Raw genomic sequence first — 19,391 nt, 5'->3', positions numbered from 1 at the left:
ATTGATTTATTGGTGTTCTTTATAAATTATGTATTCTAAATAAAAGTTCTGTGTAGATTATACAGTTTTCAAATATCCACACATAGAGTTTTTAAAAATATTAATACTCAAGTTTCACCCCACACCAATTAAATCAGAATTTCTGTGGCTGGGATTGAGCAGCCTTAAAGATTCCCCAGGTGATACTAATCTGCCCCTTTGAAGAGAAGAGATTTGAACTTAGTGTAAGAAAAGACTTGTTGACCATCAAAAGTATCTCGCTGAGGAAGCGTATGGTAGTGGGCATGTGGACTGTCTCTGGAGTCAGACAGCCTAAGTTTGCTCCCAGGATCTGATAGACTTTGGGATTAACTTCTCTGTGCTTCAGTTTTTTCATCTGTAAAATCAAGTAACAGTACCTACCACATAGAGTTTTTGTGAATACTAAATGAGCAATTTCATGTAAAGTGCTTAGAACCTTGTATGAAACATAGCAGGTACTCAATAAATATTAGCTATCATCATCATCATCATCAAAAGTTTAAATTAGTTAGTTGCCTCACAAAGTACTGAGAGCTGGCATCTTCCCTGATGGGAAAATATTAGAAACCTTTCCAGTAGTATCAAGAACAAGACAAAAATGCTTACTATTTCTTCAACTATTCAACATTGTTCTAAAAGTATTGGCCAATACCATCAGACAAGGGAAATTAAACAGGAGCATAAGAATTGATAAAGAAGAAGTAAAACAATCTCTATTTGTAGAGGGTATAATATTATACCTAGAAAACCCCAATAGTGATAAAAAATTTAATCAATAAAATAATTCAGTAAGGTAGCAGATTTAAAATTAACAGGCATAGATCAATAATACCCTTAATATACACAAACAATATCCTGTTAGAGGACATAGTGGTAGAGAAAACCTCATTTATAATGGAGACAAAGAAGATTGAATACTTAGGAATAAACTTAACAAAAATATGTAAAACTTATATGAATAACACAAAATCTTTCAGGAGAAAGATACAATAGAATAGAACAAATGGAAAGACATTCCCTGTTTTTGCATAGGACAATTTGACATTAAAAAGATGTCTCTATGAGTTAATTTATACATTTAACACAATCCTAATGAAGCTTTTTTTATGGAGTTAGACAAGTTGAAACTAAATTTGACATGAAAAAAGAAACAGGCAAGAATAGCAAGAAAAATACTAAAAAAGAAAAAAATACAAGGAGATCAGCCCTACCAGACAATAAACTCATTATAACAACCTCTCTCATTAAAACAGTGAGATATCAGTACATGAACGGATGAATAGTGAAATAGAATAAAAAGTCCAGAAATAGATCCAATAAAACATGAAAATGTATAAGATAAAGATCATAACTCACTGTGGATAACGATTGACTTTTAAATAAATGGTGTTTTTAAATAAATGACGAGCAACCTTTTGGAAAAAAGATATGATTATATCCATATCTGACACCAAACACAAAAATAAACTCCAAATGGACCTGAGATCCAAATGTAAAAATTTAAGCCACACAAGTACCAGAAACATGAGTAAATTCTGTTTTAAAATGGCTTTCTAACTATTACTCAAAATCCAGAGGCAATCAAAGAAAAGATTGATAATTTTTACTATAAACAAATAAAAAGTTGTGTGTGGTAAAAAACACCATAAACAAAAGTAAAAGATAACTAAAAAATTAGAAAAAATATTTGTAATATACTCTGTCATGAACACAATATCTCTAATGTGTAAAAAACTTTTAAAAATTGAAAGATAAATGAAAAATCCCAATAAAAAATCAGAAAAAGATAACACACAATTTACAAAAAATAAGATAAAAACATCCTTTAAACATATAAAAACTATTCAAACACACCTATAATTAGATAAATATAATTTAAAACAACTCTGAGATATCATTTCTCTTTTATCAGACTGGCAAAAATTAAAAAGTATGACACTATGTACTATTACTGAAGTGGTGGGGGAAAAAATCCTCTGTCATACATTGCTGATGGCAGTGCAAACTGGTTTGATGCTTTTTAAGGGGAATTTGGCAATTTCTAACAAAACTACACTTGTCATTTGATCCAGAAACCCTAATTCCAGGAATTTACCTTGACAATATACCTCCAATAATTTGAAAATACATATGCACAAGGATTACTCGTTGCAGTACCATATTTAATCGCAAAAAGTTGGAAACAGCCTAAGGAGAAAGTTGAATTGACTATGATATATCTACACTAGATTATTATGCAGTTATGAAAAAAAAGAATGAGGAAGATGTCTATGAACTGATATGTAGTAACTTCTAGGATATATTAAGTTTAAAAAGCAAAGTGCAAAAGCGTATCTTTTATACATGTAAGAAAAAGGGGACTATAAGAAGATAAGCATGTATCTGCCAATTTTTGCAAAAAGAAATACAGATAAGTTAAGCCATAAACTATATGATTAGTTATTTACAGAGGGTGAGTAGAAACAACATGAGAAGAATGGGAAATAGAAACAGGGAAGAAGGAATGAGTGAGGAAAGTATACCTTTTATAGTTCTGACTCTTGGAAACCTGGTAATGCTTTACATACTCAAACATAAATAATCAAAATCAAAAAGGATGTGAGGGGAACTCAAAATATAATACAGAATGAAGGCAATGGAGAACAAAAGCATGGACTTGTGTAACTTTCAAAGATTACATTCTGACTATAAACTGTAAGCTAAAGATAAAAAGAACTGTACACAACTGTTAATATTATACTCCAGTTAATATCTTTTTCCCACAAGGGTGTGGGTTAGCAATTTTAAAACTACTTTATGTGTATACCAGGATTGGGCAAATAAGTAAATATATTTGTGGATAATAAGAGCCAGTTTTTCTCATTATCAGAAAAAGATGTCACAAATAAAAAAAGGGAAAGGCATGAATGAATCCTATGGTAGTTGATAGGAATTGGAGGTATCAGTATAAACTCATGTTTTAAAATTATTTATAAATAGAGACTGGTATAGAAATATAGATGTGTACATGAGCATATGTATATGTATTTCCTAGTGAGATCGAGAACCAGCAGGCCTTGCTCCATGAGGAGCCATAAAACCTGAACGAAGATCTCTTGTAAAACAGGAGATGGCAGAGAAACCCAAAGCAGCTAGAACCCAGATGGCCACAAAAAAACACCTCAGGTTACCCTCACTGCTCATTATACACTAGTTATAATGTATTAGCATACTAAAAGAAACTCCCACCAGTGCAGGTGACAGTTTACAAATGCCATGGCAACACCTGCATGGTTTAGGAAGAGAAGGGACCCTCGGTTTCAGGAACGCCCCACCCCTTTTCCAGAAATCTTATGAAAAATCCTCCCTCCACTTAACATAAAATTAAATAGAAGGTATAAAATAAGACCCTAAAAACTCACAAGGTGTTACTCTCTGTTGCTCTGAGGGATAGCCACTGTCCCATCTATGTGGCAGTATCCTTTTTTTCTTTTCTTTAATAAACTTGCTTTTGTTTTACTCTATCAGCTTGCTCTGGAATTCTTTCCTGCATGAAGCTAAGAACTTACTTGGTCTTCTGGCCAGACCCCAGTTTTGGGTTCCACTTTCCTGTATCACTAGCTCTGTCCAGTAGGGTTCTAGAAGCAAGACACCTCAGTAGCAACAAGCATACCTAGCACCTGGGTCTTGATTTCTAAATACCATTTTCCAATAAAAAGAGCCAAAGCTCCTTGGAAAAAGGGTTGATTGTAGGGCTGGGTCAAGGAAAATACAAGATGATGCTGGAATATCTTGTGCTGTCAGAAAGTGAGGAAAGTAAGGAAAAGATGATGATGGCATGTTGAATTGATATAGGAACCAACATGAAAGAGCTCTCAATGGTCAAATCTAGGACAATTTGAGTAACAAATTAAATTATAGTATGGCTTATAACCTATAAGTTAAAATAAATATTTATGAGTTCATACTGATATAAATAAATAAGTAAATGGAGGAAAAGAGATAGCTTTTCTTTATAGTAGAATTCCAATGATAAATCAGAATTAATGATAAAGTAAAAAATTACCATCACGTAATAATTGTTGCAGGCAAGATTCATCAATGAACACTAAAGTTAGTGGAGAAAAGTATGATATAAAGCAGAATATTTGTATAGTCTCAAAATGGCTCTCCATGAGACACTTATAAATTATAAAGAAGAAAATAGTAACTTTGCATGGAGCAATCTGACAGACACCAGTTTTGCAAAGTGATCAAAGTTTACATTACCATGAAAAGACATACCAACATTATGTACCTCTTGATATGATGCACTAGAAAAGGCAAATGTCACTCCTGTGGTATTCTTGCCAAAAATGCATAACCTCAATTTAATCAATAGAAAACATAAGACAACTACAAATTTGGGGGAATTCCAAAAACAAACCAAAACAGATCAGTAGTCTTCAAAAGTGTCAAAGTCATATAAGACAAAGAAAGATGGAGGAGCTGTTACAGATTGAAGGTAAGGAGACATAAAAACAAATGCAATATGTAATCAGGGATCAGATCCCGGACCAGAAAAAGGATATCAGCAGGGAGGACAACTGCCAAAACTGAAATAAGGTCTATAGTTAATAATTTATTGATAATTGCATTATTGTTATATAACATGTTTTCATTAGTGGAACTTGGATAAAGGATATATTGAAACTCTCTGTACGATTTTTGCAGCTCTTTTGTAAGTCTAAAATTAGTTCACAATAAAAAGTTTTAAAAATATAATGAGTTGCCAGCAACTTGAGTTCAAGTAATGGGTAGTTACTCTATAGAAGGTCATAGAAGAAGTTGAAGCCATAGCTGGGTGGTTTCAGTACATAGCCTTTAAGTTCTCCTTAAGGCATGAGACTTGACAGAATTCTTAGCTTAACAGGTGGATTATAGGTTTTCACACAAGCCTTGATCCAATGCTAATTCCCTTGAATTTGTAGAAAGTGAGCAGTTAGCTCTATTTAACTCATTGCAGCAAATTATGCACGCTATGAGGATCACAAAATGTGTTATGAAATATCCAAATTAGTTTAGAATAAAATTCTCTTAGTTTCAACTTCTGAGCCTTTAAATACTTGAGAACAAATTTACATGCATGGAAGATTTTCAGCCACACTTCAAATAACCACTCCAAACTATACCAGATAGTGACACAAAGGGCTGCAACAACTTAAATGAGATGAAAATAGAGAAAAGCAGATCCCATGCAGATTATAGAAACCTATGCTGCCCCATGCAGTGTGATTCCATTTTTATCAAAAGTGAAAATATATGCGTAGGAAAGAGCCTAACATTTTATATGACAAAATGTAAACAATGGTTAATTCTGGGTGGTTGGAAGTGGATGTTTTTTTTCTTTACTTATCAGCAATTTCTAAATTTTCTACAATTGTATATTATTTTTATAATTATAAAAATGATAAAAGTTATAAATTTTTTTAAAAAAGTTGTGTAATAATTTTCAGGTCCCTGCACAGTGAGTAATGGACTAACCTCTTCAAATAAATGGATGTATCCAAAAATAAAATATATATACTCCAGAGAGTCATTTGTATTAGGATGACTGGGTGGAGACCACAAATAGAAGGTGATAAGTGTGTTTTCTTATTATGGTCATTTCAGTTAAAAATGTCAAAAGTTACTCAGAGACAAGTTTAAGCACATACTATTGTTAAGCTGAAAATGTCACAAGAAACACTAATATCTTGTGCCAAATTCATTTTTTAATAGTTTATTTTTAAAAGTGAAAAAAGAAGATGTACTTTTTTTAGGGAAAAGAAAGAGAAATGTGCATTGCGATTTTTTTTTGTTTGTTTTACTATACTTGATGGGGCATACATTAAATGGAAAAAATTAATTTTGCCGTGCTCTTTAAACTCATATCCATTCTCCAGTGCTTAGACTCTAAAGTAGTGCTTAAATTTTAGCATGCATATGAATCAACCAGAGGATTTTGATTTTGCAGGTCTGGAGTAGATCCTTGAGTTTGCACAGGAATTACCTGGAAGATTATTAGTAATGCAGAATCTTGGACCACACCTCATACCTACTCAATCTCAATCTACATTTTAATAAGGTCTTCATTTGATTTGTATGCACATTAAAATTTGAGAACCACTCATCCAAAGGACCAAAAATAGTTTAATTGACTTTTGGTTTTGGTAGTTTCCTATGAAAATTACTTAAAGAAATAATATAAAAAAAGATTATAGAAATCTATGCTGCTACTAAACTCTGTTAACAAAGGACACAATGTAATTTTGATTTGTAAAACTATTTTTAGATAGTTAAAACATTTCCCTTAAAATGAAAATAAAATTTCCTTATTTCTTAGGTGACTTTAAAATTAGTTCTTGTTGGCTTTATTTATCCCTTAAGCTAAGTGGTTGTGTAGCAAATTTAAATACAATCACTTTCCCCTGCTTTGTCTCTCATTTGAGGACTGTTTTAGAATCTGTTTATATATATGTAATATAATATACTATATAGTATATAAAATATTTATATGTTATATAATTTTATATATGATACATTATATATTTATATATAATTATTATATTATCTATTATATAAATATATATGATATATATATATTATAGTGGCATAGTGGAGGACCTTTCATTTTCAGATGCTATGGTGGTAAGATTTTAAATGGGTTAAAACTTATATCTTTGTTTCTGATATACAATAATAAATGAGTGAGTTTCTAGAACTCTAAAACAAGACATTAAGCCATCACCCATAAGCCACTAAATTATTTTTTAAATCAAATTTTCTTTCTTCATAAATGACAAAATTTGGGGCTCTAGAAAAATCATCATTTCATTTCAGAAACAGGCATACCGTGGCCACCACATTAAAACTTTCTAACTGAACTCTGACATTACTGACTATTCCTTCTGAACATTTTAGTGGTAAACCACTTAGGATTCTACCTACTAGAGGTCCAAAACGAAGCAATTGTGTGGCCAGATTTAACATTGAATTTGTCTTACAAACACCCTCAACTCTTAAATTTTATTGGATCTCATTTAAATCTACTGAAATCATTCTACTACCATCTTTTCTACACTCTTACTAGGTAATCTCAGTCTTAAAAGATATACTGAGAATTCATTTACTAAAATAAATTCTAATAAAAAAATTAAACAAAACATATTATAAAAATAGAGCTCACTAAATATATTTGAAATAAAATCTGCTTTTTAAAAATCCTGAATACACATACTATTCAGTGTAGTACCATTAGATATGAGCTGATAAATTGAGCCCAAATATTTGAAAGTACACCCATAAAAATTCAAAAGAATTAGTGTTTTCATAAAGTAACTGCAGTGTCTACCACAGTTTAATGTATCACTGTACAAGATGCAAAAGTTAACATTGCTTTCAGAGTAAAGCAGGCACTTGGAAGAAAAGACTAAAAATGAAAGTGCTTTCAAAGTCACAATCTGCTTACTCCCTTGTAATATTTACTGTTGGAGAATAGGGTAAGAGTTAAAAACTGTCTTTGATCTTGGAAAAAGTTCTCATGAGCTTTTTGGCCCAAAATGTATTTTGTTAACATTTTAATTTACAATGTTAACATTAAAATTTTTGTATTTTAAAATGTTTTGTAGAATTTTACACAATTTTTAAATTTAAATTTTGTAATTTCACTTAATGTTAACCTTAAAAACTATAGACAATTTTGTTAAGAGAAGGTCATACCAAAAATATCAGTCTCTGGTTTAAGGATTTTTTCCTGATACCTTAAAAATTATGATAGTATTTTAATTTTAATTGGTTTCTGGAAATACAAAGTTTTGTCTTTTCTGAATATTGTATTACCTGTTTTGCCACTGATCATTTTTGTCCACAGCTACCATTTCATAAGTTTTCTGACTTACTTGCTCATCATAGTTTTTTTAAATATCACTTCTTAATAAGGAAATATTTATAGTTGAAAGATATATGGATTGATCAAAGTTTTGTACATTCCATATGTCATTTTATTTTTTGATTTAAAGAAGATTGTGGGTAAGTTGTGCTGTATCATTCTCATAGGACAATATACTTATGTGTAAAGTGTGTGATTCTTTCACATGTTTCTAGGTGAAGTTAATTAATTATATTTTCCAAACTATAATCAAGACTTTTAAATGAGGGTTATAAGTTGTGATATTTTAGATAATAATTCCCGCTGTTTTGAAAAAATATATTTTAAAATTGAGTTAAAGTAATATTGAGTGACAAAAAGCAAGTCCCAGGAGACAGTATGATACCATCTTTGGAAGGCTCAAAAGTAGCAAAACTGAATTATATATTGTGTTAGAAGTACATAAATTTGTGATAAACTAATTTTTAAAAACATGAGCAAGATTTAAGATAACTGTGACCCCTAAATGGTCAACATGAGGATGGATAGGGGAATAGCACACATGGTAGTTACAAGTTATTGGGACACACACACATGCACACACACTTCATCACAAATATTATTTAATTTTTAAGTGCAAGAAAACAAGGAAGTTTAGATTATTTATGAAGAAATTGGTGATGAAAGTGTAGGAATTCCTCTCTTAGCTAGGGGAAACATATTGTTCTAAAAATTGGGATAATTGTGTTCTTTGACTTCTGCTTTTCACTGTATTGTTCCCTTTATGGCAAATATTTACTGATATTTTTCTGAGATTTCTAATCAGTAAACAATATGCGCAACTATCTTTTCTAATAATATATTTTGTATACTTTGTTTTACTATTCAACTGACTTTTTAAATGGTGATATCAGATTGAGACTAGTGGTTTTAGCTAATGACAATAAAGGAAATCTCAGATTATTCTGCTCATATTTATAGCTGGTGTCATATGGTTATACTTTTAGTCAATTAATGCATTATTACTAGCAGAATATTTTTAGAATTATGTTTTTGATTCCAGAAACTAGGTGCAAGTAGACTCTGATTTCCATTAAATCATGTAGAAAAAGGTCCCTTTTTCCTAGTAAATCAATAGTATGGAAAGCAAGGGCAACTTTAATTATCATATATGAGAGTTTGGGAGAAAGAACAATCTCATATCAATATTACATTGCAATTTTAATAAAATAAGAACTATCTCTCATCATTGTAGGCAAGCTGGAATCAAGGAGAGAATGAGATAAGATTCAGGTTCAAATTCTTTTAGTTTTATAAAACATTATAAAACCATTCTTCAACCCTTATGGAAATGGGACATTCAGCAGAGCTTGCAAATGCTTGCCAGAATGTATTCTGGAATAAATCTTTTTTTTTCTTGCTGCATACTGGAGGGACTAGTTCTTGCAAGACTGATAGGCAAACTGTCCAGTACAGTTGCAACAGGACAACCCTTCTCATTGCTAGTTGTATAAATACTTGCCTTTACATGAAAGAGAAAACTTCCCTTGGGAACTTGTGAGATACTTTTGGGATGGAGAAGGAAAAAATAAAATCTACAAGTCAACTAATCTGAAACATAATTTCTAAGAGTCTGGTCTGGATTTAAGCAGGTTACTTGAGGTTAAAATAAAAGGCTCTACCCTTCTCAAAGAGCTTATTTAACTCTGCTGATTCCAAAACGTATAGATTTTGAATGAAAATATATACCTACAAAATTAAAAGGTCCTTCAAAAGATACCTTGAAATAAAATGAAATATTGTGGAAAATAATTGCAGCAAGTGAAATTAACCTTGGACTTGATTGAATGAAATAAGCAACTAATAATGTTTTTCATGCCCATCATATTTAGTCTTACTTCTAATTTCACAGGAAGAACAACTTTTACTGTACCTGACGTGGTGTTCTTTCTGATTTACTTCTACACCATTCCCAGTCTGAAAGGTCTGGTTTCTGACTCCCCTCGTGAGACAGTCTCCTTTCTGGCCCTTTAAAAAAGGTGGTTTCTTCATAGTTAATATCACCTCCTGTTTTGTCAGAAAACACACCCCTTTCTTTGTCAGAATCCTGATTAGTTTCTGTAATATCAGTATTCGTGCATTTGTTGATGCCTTTGATTGTGGAGCTGTCCAAAGAGGGGGTGGTGCTGATTTCTACTTTTATGGCATTGAAGACATTACGGTTGTTTCTCTGAGAATCTTTTGTAGCTTCACACTCATAGTTCATCAGGTTGTGATAAGATACGGAATTTTCATCATCATCATAGTAATCTTCATGTGCTATTTTATAAATCCCATAACTTTGTTGGAATGACAGATTGAATTCAAAGCCTCTCCTCTTGGCTAAGTAAAAACAAAAACAAAATTCCATGGCTAGTAAGGTAGATAAAAACAACAGCTGAATATACATAGTGAGTAAAAATAGGAAGTGCATTCAACCTGATTATTATACAATAAAAAACTACCTTCATTTGCTCTGTGTCAATTATCCAAAGCAATTATGCCTCACAAACTCAAATCATCTTATCACCCTGGGCCTAATTTTTCTCACTTGCACAGTGAGGGTCTTGAAATATATACACTCCTGAAAATCCTTTCAATTTTTAAAAGCAGTTTTACATAACAAAAATTTAACCATAAATTAGTAAACTCGCAGATACATTGAGTTTTAGTTTTTGCAGGCTACCAATTGTTCTGTATATTTCTTTATTTGGGGATAAAATATATTGTTTTTAAATTTTATTTTGCTAGAAATTAATTATTAGGTAGCCTTTATATTATGTGAGTTATTCAGCTGACTGTACCACCAATGGATATAATTGCTTTAATAATTTTGATGTATACCATTTCTGACACTTATGTCTATAAATGCATACAATAAAAAGTAGATCTTGCTGAAAACCAGCTTTTAAACTTTTTAAAATAACATGTACATTTCTGATACAAATCAATTTGGAATAAATCAGTAAAAAAGTGGATGGACTTAAATTTTTGTGATGTGAAGCCCTTTACAATGTCTATAAAGCTGATTAATTACAGGATGAGGTTAGCAAGAATGCATAAAACTTTTTATGATTTAAATCAAGTGAAACATGATGGTATACTAAATATAGTATTCTTAATATTAGTTGGTGCATATGATGCAAAATCTTAGTAGAATAACAAAAGTGTAACAGAAAGTGATACAAAATTTTATGTGTGAATGTCATTAAATGCTAGATCATTTTTACATATTAAGAATGAAGTTATATCAAGGTGATAGACAAGATACAATTTAATGTTTTTGTTTTCATCTTTCAAATCACGGATTGTTTTGAACAAATTTTCTACTTTGGTAGCTCTGTGTTTTATAGTCAAACACTTAGCTGTCTTTGGTAGAAAATAATTTATGAAAAACTATAAAGTTTCTTTGGGAAAAATAGGTAAAATTTGATTCATTTTACCATACACCCTAGTGTTGTTCACATACTGATTCTATTATTGAAATGTTCCCAGAACTTAAGATTTACAAACAAATTCTGCTGACTGGAAAATAGAATTTGTCAGTATCATTCATTATTGTTTGAGCCAGAGCACAAACAAGAAAAATTTCAATTCAAGGAAATGGAAAAGTAGAAACAGATGTTTATATTTTATATTTGAACATCTCATTTATATTTCTATCTACCTTTTCTACTAATATAGTCAAGTAAAATTAAATAAGTCTTTTTAACTTACTTTAGCAATGTGAAAAGCAAAGGAAAAAGGATGTTTTAATTATTTATAGGTTTCCATTTTCTCCAAATAAGGATATAAAGTGACAAATTATCAATTCAGTACCATCAAGAAAAAAAAAACTATCACAATATCCCAATTTTGTGATATAACACTTGATAAAAATCATGTCTATAACTATATATTTTATTAGTGGAATATTATAACTCTGAAATATATAAAGCAAAAATGAATAACATTTTTTAAGAAGTGTGCAGAATATGTTACTAAAGGCCCTCTCTTCATGTCATGAGACACATGAGGCAGTCTGAGATAAGGCCATAAGAAGAAAGTAGAATTGCGATAGAGACCTTGATTTGATAGAGCATTCCAGGGCCAGCTTATTCACACAGATCATGTCATTTAACGCATCAACAACCTTATACGACAAAAAGCTTATTGGTCCTATTTTACAGCTAAGAATACTGAGGTTGATAGAGGAAATATACTGAAGATTATTAACTTGGTAAAAAGACTTGAATATAAAACTAACTTTTCAGAATTGGAGTTATTTGCCTCTATGTGAAATTGACCCTTAAAAGAAATATGTTAATGAAAGACAAATGACCCAGATGTACTGTTTTTACTTCAGAGGAAGTACATTAATTATGAAGTATAACCAATAAAAACATCTGCTAATGACTTTCCTTAACACTAAAGTTAAATTCTCACTGAGGTAACTCATAATACCGGAGATACTTAACCTGAGATAAACATTTATAACAATATCACAGAATTGATAATATTTGACTAGAGGCTGGTTGTAAAGGGGTAAACGCCTATAAAAATACATTTAAATGACATTGTTAATAACCAAAACTAAGTTAAAAGAAATGTTAGAGTCAAAGTCAAAATTGATCATCTTTAAGTTCCTTGAGGGTAAAGACTATGCCTTTTTTTTCTTCTTTATTAACCAAAGGTAGAAAAACTCAAATGTTGATAGGGGCCAGTTAGGTAACATTAATAACAAATAAAGGTTAGACATATATTATAGCAAATGGGAAAGCTCCCTCCTTATCTAAGGTAGGCTCCTGAACTGCAGCCAATTGTTATAGAAGGATTGTCGGCTGTGTTGTCAACTATGGTGATTTTTCAGACAAACCAGATTCATAGATTTTGATGTAAAATATCCTGATCTTAAAATTTTGGTGCATAATTAAAATTAGTTAAAAGTAACTATAAAATTGGTTTAAAAAATATGTTTTTGGGCCAAATTCTGTTCATTCACCATGAGTTGGGAACTTCTGTTCCTTATCACAGCACAGTGCTAGACACATAGTAACCTATGTGTCTTCCCTAAAAAAAATATTTGTTGAGTGAATGAGTGAATGCATGAATGAAGCAATCTGTCAGAAGCATTCATGGAGTTATGGGAAGGGTTTGTCAGGATAGCCTTAACTCAATGATGCTAGCTGAATGGAATATGATATTAAAAAATGATATCTTTAAGAAAACTGATTTATTTATAGGTGGAAGGCCTTGAAGGTGTTAGAGTTTCTGACTCCTATTTTATGTCACTAAAAAAGACTCCAGTTGCATTGTTTTTAAAACTTTTTTTCTGTCGTGAAAGTCAGAGACCTTTCACTGACTAATAACTTGCAAGAAACTTAAAGACCATCAGAATATTGTCCAGAATCTTTTGAAATCTATGCTACACTTCTGAAAAATAAACATAATGTTGTATTTTTTCCAAAAAGCAAATGCTTCACTGTTCCAAAATCCTGGATAAAAAATGAATTAGCTTTATTCTTTTGTTTTTAGTCACATCTTGCCAATTATAATTTTAGAAATAAGTAATTGTATCAACTCATAAAAATGAATAATTCTTCAGAGTAATGTGTAACTTACTAGAAACTCTGATTTTGTCAAAAAATAGAAGCTTAAAGTCTGATTTTTATATAAAATATTTGATTAACTTTATTTAATTTAAAAAAGAAAACATCATGTCAGGCAAACAAAATGAGTCTGAAAGCCATATCCAACCCATATGTCTACCACCTGAGACCTATGTGCTAAAGTCATCCTTTTTTAAAAAACAAAAACACTTTTGTTTTGAGACATTAGTAATAAGATTATTGTTGGAAACCGAAGAGAATTATTATTTCTGCAAATTACTTTCCAGTACTGACATTCATTTTCCAGTTGCATGTCTCTCAGTTCCCGTTCAGTGAAGCTGAGAAAAGGAATTATATTTACATCTGCAAAATTAATCTGTGGTAGATAGGAGTTAGGAAAAAAAATCTTTCCTTCTTTACTTCTGGAATTCACTGATAAAGAATGTAAGGAGAGGGAATCTGAGTTTGTCAAGGAAAAAAGTTTCAGTGTAAAACTGGAGCCACACTCCCAAAGAATTAAAGTACTGTAGCTGATCAAATACCTGGCCCACCTAAGGATGAGCCACCTTTGGGGTTTCAAAATTCTGTTGTTATGTTATCCAGGCAAGAGGGAAATTTATGGTGGCTTCTCAGACAGTGAAACACATTATTCTTATTCTCAGAATTTCCCAATGGCATAGCTTGGATCAAAGAGGGAATGGAACCATTTGAACTATAAAAATCTTATAATTAAGTTTCTCATAATATTTTACTTTTGCAGCCATGACTCTTTCTAAAAGCATCCACATTTCAAGTCTTTCTTTGGAATTTTGAAACTAAATCAAATAAAAGCAATAGTAATTTTAGAGAAAAAATATTATTTTAATCTTGAAAGGCATGTTTTTAATTTCAAAAATGTGATATTAATGTGATCATTGATTCTGCTGGCCTGCCACAGTCTCTTCTATCTTGTGCAGTACAGAAGATAGAATATTTCATAGGTCATTCACAATAATAGGTCTGTTACTTGCTTTGTTTTCACTCTGATATGGATTCTTTATACTTCTTAAAAATGATCACCTTAAACCACTTTACTGTGACTTTTCATTTTCACTGGCACGGACTCTTGCTTTTCTTACAATCTTAGACATTATAAGACAGGGTTGGTTCATTAATGTAGCAGAAAAATGTTAAAATCTGTTGGATTGTTAGAGCCTTCAGGCTTGTGAATAATTTCTTATATGTTATGTATTTGTAAGTGATCCATAAAGGTTTATCACGAATTTTCTCTGTCACTGTTGCTCTGGATATTAATCTCGAGAGAGTATCATTATTATAAGTTCTATGGTTATTTTAAATGCAGATTAATTTGCCTTCTATTAACAATAGAACTTTGTGACATTCTTAACAATAAAAAAATTCTGATCATTTGAAAAATATCTAGACATTCTAAATTTTAAATGTGATCAATAAATGGAAAATGGCCATTTCATGACTAATATTTATAAAATAACTCTGTTGTTAAGTTGATTGTAGAGAATCAATCTTTGAGAATATACTTGGATATTCTCCAGATTTTACAACCCTAAAATAATGTGAGATGGACAGTTTTTATATAACCTTTCTTCTGTTAAAGAATAATATACTTGCTTATTTTGAGCAAAGGACAATTAATGGGAAAGTTAATTCAGTATTCTTAAATTTATTAAATGGTAGAATATCTTATCTTTTGTCTGGACTGATAAAAAATATCCTCTTCCTTTCTGGCAGAGTCAAAACATACAGCTCATTCCTCAACTTTGCCTGTTTTAGAATATGGTAACAATTACACTGTAAAGTCTTAAAATTGACCCTGCCTCCCACTTTCATTCTAGGTGTACTCTTTAGAACTTAGATTTTTTTAAAATGTAAATAGTGTGGCTAGATTCATACATGAGCATACAATGACAAACTCTGCCACTTTGTCTTTTCTTGACACTGAGGGTTGGTTTGGTTTGGTTTGGGGTGTGTGTGTGTGTGCATATGTCCAACAGTAGAGGCCTACACTTAAAATTTGTTTTGAAACTATCTTCAGTCTCTCTGATTACTTACTCAGAACTTCTCAAAACCTTGGAAGAATACAAGCAGCAAAATAAGGAAAATGCTTTCCTTTACTGTTTCATTGAATAATAATGGGCAGCAACATAATGAGTTTTTAATTCTTTCCAGAAAGTTAATCATTTCAGAAAGTTAATAATATTATAATATATAATATTATTAGCTTTCTGCAGGCTTCTCATAGCAATGCCCTTCTTATTTGCAGACTTGGGAGGGGCACTAATTTTCTACTCTGGGTTAAAAGCTATGTGAATATAATATCTAAATGCCTTTGCTGGCATGCTGTGTTGAATGACTTCTAGTTCCCTTTTTATATAAAATAATTATTGAATAGCACAAGTAGTACTTCACAGGATAGTTTAAACCCTGCCTCATTTAAAACCTACTTCAACACTGTGCTAGCAATTGTTTGCTGTTATAACATCTTCTCTATATTTCCCATTTACATTTGTCCTTGAACTCTTCATCCTCTACTCAGGCAACTTTCTCAATAGACCACTTTTCTGAATTTCACTGTATGCATATTATGCCCGACCACCGCAGTGCCAGACTTACTTTTTTTCCCATCGGATGCGACTGGGTGTGCGTTCTGCCTGCAGTTGATGATGCAGCCACAGGGCAAGTGGGTCCAGCGTTTGGACAGGACAAACACTGGGGTTACAGTGGTGGCCAGCAGGGTGAGTAGAAAGCTGAGTGTCTCGAAGGGAAGGCTCTGAGATCTCACTACATGCTGGACCACCATGTGGATCTGCAAGGGCGAGAGAACTTCAGACCTAACCCAGAATGACATTTTCCACTTCCCAAGCCTTTCCCCCAAGCGTGCTGCCCCAGACCCTTATCCAGTCCCCTTTCCTGATTGAGAGTCAGAAGCTCCGCTTCTGGGCTGGTGCCCTCATCTTTGGTGGTGTGTTCTTGGGAACTGGTGAGAGCACCTCACTATGCCAGACCGCACAAGATTCGGTGGGGCTTCTGTTCTGGAATGTTGGGTCTGCGTCCACTGCCAATTCAAGTCCCCACCAGGAAGGCACGATCTACGATGTGGGGGATGATACCCGGGAAAAAAGGGCAGGCATCCGGGAGTCCTGCATCTGGCACCCCAAGTGGACTTTGTCAGCTCCCTGGACCTCACCTCCTCCCCTGTGCGCTTGTAATAGCAGGGCGCCACTTTGTCACCTCTCAATCGGGTTCCCTCCTCGAGGCAGGAAAAAAAGCCTGTTTAGTCTCCTCTCTTCTCTCTCTAAGTCTGATGTTTCTCTCCTCTATCTTTCCCTGCTGGGGATGGGGATGTCTTTACCAGGCAGGAGTGGAGCGGAGAGAAAGGGGTGACAGAAGGTTGGAGGAAAAACAAACCCTTCTTTTTACTCCCTCCTTCTGTTTCTCAATACTCAGATTCTGCTGTGAGAAACTACACCCTTGGCCATCACAGAACTAGGAAAACTAAGTTGCCCGCGACCGAAAGCCCTCCTCACCCCCTTCAATTTTGAAAGGAGAGGCACTTAGCAGCAAAGGCTTCTCAGCCAACTAACCCTACCAGTGAACTGCCTTCCTCCAAGTGATTCTCTAAAACAGAGCGAGATACATCTGGAAGCGTACTTAACCGCGCGTCTCTTGGTGACTCCCCAAACCAGCGATGCTGGTTCCAACACGCACTCACACAGTCTGGCACACACACTCGCGCTTTGTGAGCAACTGCACTTTTACCATCATAGGCAGCCAAAGGATGACTTTTGTCAGCGCTAGGATCAAAGAGAAGCGTTTCTGCGCTACACTTATGGTGAAGCTCCTGGTGCCATAGAGATTCCCTCGGTTCTCACGCCTGCAGACTCCAGCTCCAGCGGCAGCGGGCACACCCGGTCCGAACACAGAATCGGAGCTCGGGGAACATCCCCCAGAGCGCCGCAGGGCCGAGCCCGGAGCATCCTCTGGTGACAGGGAAAGCACTCTCCCCCCAGTAGGAGGTGTCCCGGGAGTGGAAGCTCCACGGGAAATTTCCTGGTAGTTGGCGTGGAGTCTCAGCGGTTCCTCCGAACAGAGCAACCGGTGAATGAGAGGAACGGAGAAGCCCGCGAGGAGTGCAAAGGCCGAAGCGTACACCGCGAAGAGGAACAGCACATACGAGCTAGAGCAGTCTGCCAGGCAGCCCCAGGGCGTGCGCACGAAGGCGCCCCAGCCGCACAGCGGGAGCGCAGAGAGCAGCAGACTGGCTGCCCACACGGTCAGAGCCACGCCGAGCACCTGGCCCGATCTGCTGGAGGCTATCTGGCTCCCCACAGCTCTGTGCATCGTGTAAAAGTTGTAGGAGACCAGGAGAGTCGCTTTCAAGTTGCTGGAGAGACCCTGGCATAAATACAGTAAGGCAGAGGTGGTGCACAGAGACTGGAAGTCGCCAGGGATCTCTTTTGGCCACTGCAAAAACATGAAGATGGTCACCGACAGGACGCTCATGAGATCATCCACAGACCAGGAAGCCACAAGCATGGACACGACAGTTCTGTTCTGCATCCTCAGCAAGGAAACTAGTGAATAAATGCTGCCCGCCAGGGCTGCAAGAGTAATTAAACATGTCAGGCAAAAAAGATAGATATTCAGAGTTCCTGGTGGATTTAAAAGGTCCGTAGAATTATGATTTTCTTTCCACAGGCTAGAGTCAATTGTTGATAAGTTACTGAGCAATAAAGACATTGTCCTTGGTCAATATTTAATTTTCCTTCTCAGTGAATCTGATAATTTTCTCAAAACAAAGCATGGCTGTTGCAAATCAGATTTCATTTCTCCTACCCAGTTTCCCTCTAGATGTTTCCCTGGTCAGTCCTGCAGGAAATGGTGAGGCATGTCTCCTTTAGATCTGACTCAACCCATATTTAAAAATTAGGTTCCATTTCAAGCATTAGTAAGAGAATTTTCAACACTCCAATAATTAAAAACAAACCAAAAACTCCCTCCCATTATCAAGTTTCAGGCAAGAAAACAAAAACTCTTCAGGTAGATTGAGAAGCAATGATGTCTGGATCCTTTTGGGTCCTTCTTATGGAGCAAAGCAGCTTGTAGCGTGAAATAATCAAACTCTATTCACTTTTAAGAGCAGAAAAATGATGCATTTGGTTCCAGAGCTGGATTCAAAGGCAGAGATATTGTCAGGTAGGTTTCAGCTCTGAAGGCTGAGAGGAAGAGAGAGAGAGAGCGCGCAAGCCAGTGAGCCAAGCGCGAGCTCATGAGTGCCAGTCAGAGGGAGCCTGAACACAGGCTCCAATCTGAACCGTTGTGTTCTTCAATCAGCCTGCTATCCTCGGAGCTGCAGGAAGGAGGAGTCAGCTCCAAGTAGGAGAGAAGCAGGAAAAAATAGGGAGGGGAGTCAGCGTGTGAGCAAAATGATGTGCGTATGTCTTCTCAGCCTGCCTCATTCAAAGCAAGAAACAGTGTCCTTGCTAAGCTTCTCCTTTGGTTTTGACATATAAAACTACCCAAATACTTGCTCAGGCTTAATGTAAACTACAAATATCACCTCTGAGAGGTCTAAGCTACTCCAATAACTAAGGGGCTGCTTTTATCCTTATCCAGACTTCTCTGTTTCATGATTCATTGGAGGAAGAATATTATCGATGCCGTTAGTAAGAATAGGATGTACTATATTTCTTTTTTAAAAAAAATATTGTACTTAAGGATGTCATTATAGTCCTTATTACACTAAACAGGTTTATGTAGAATCTTTGAGTAAAGTCACACTAACATTGCACATTTACTTATAACTATTTTCTGTCAATGTCATCAAGTAAACAGGCTGTCATTTGAATAAATGGTAT

At 34.2% G+C, this 19,391-nt stretch overlaps 1 protein-coding gene across 1 annotated transcript in view; it reads right to left on the bottom strand.

Annotated features, from left to right (window-relative positions):
- The window catches only part of GPR149 (G protein-coupled receptor 149), a 59,255-nt gene extending 40,982 nt beyond the window's left edge, over positions 1–18,273 (bottom strand). Inside the window, exons 1-3 of the mRNA XM_069473065.1 lie at positions 17,293–18,273; positions 16,147–16,339; positions 9,822–10,270 (exon numbers count right to left, since the gene is read on the bottom strand). Of these exons, the coding sequence (XP_069329166.1) occupies positions 9,822–10,270; positions 16,147–16,339; positions 17,293–18,273 (1,623 nt within the window). The remainder of the gene's footprint in view (positions 1–9,821; positions 10,271–16,146; positions 16,340–17,292) is intronic.
- Positions 18,274–19,391: the final 1,118 nt, after the last annotated feature.

The sequence above is a fragment of the Eulemur rufifrons genome, chromosome 7 (genome assembly GCF_041146395.1).
Source record: "Eulemur rufifrons isolate Redbay chromosome 7, OSU_ERuf_1, whole genome shotgun sequence".
Lineage (NCBI taxonomy): Eukaryota > Metazoa > Chordata > Mammalia > Primates > Lemuridae > Eulemur > Eulemur rufifrons.
Note: the sequence above shows the minus strand (reverse complement) of the source record. Positions and strands in the feature narration are given on the sequence as shown.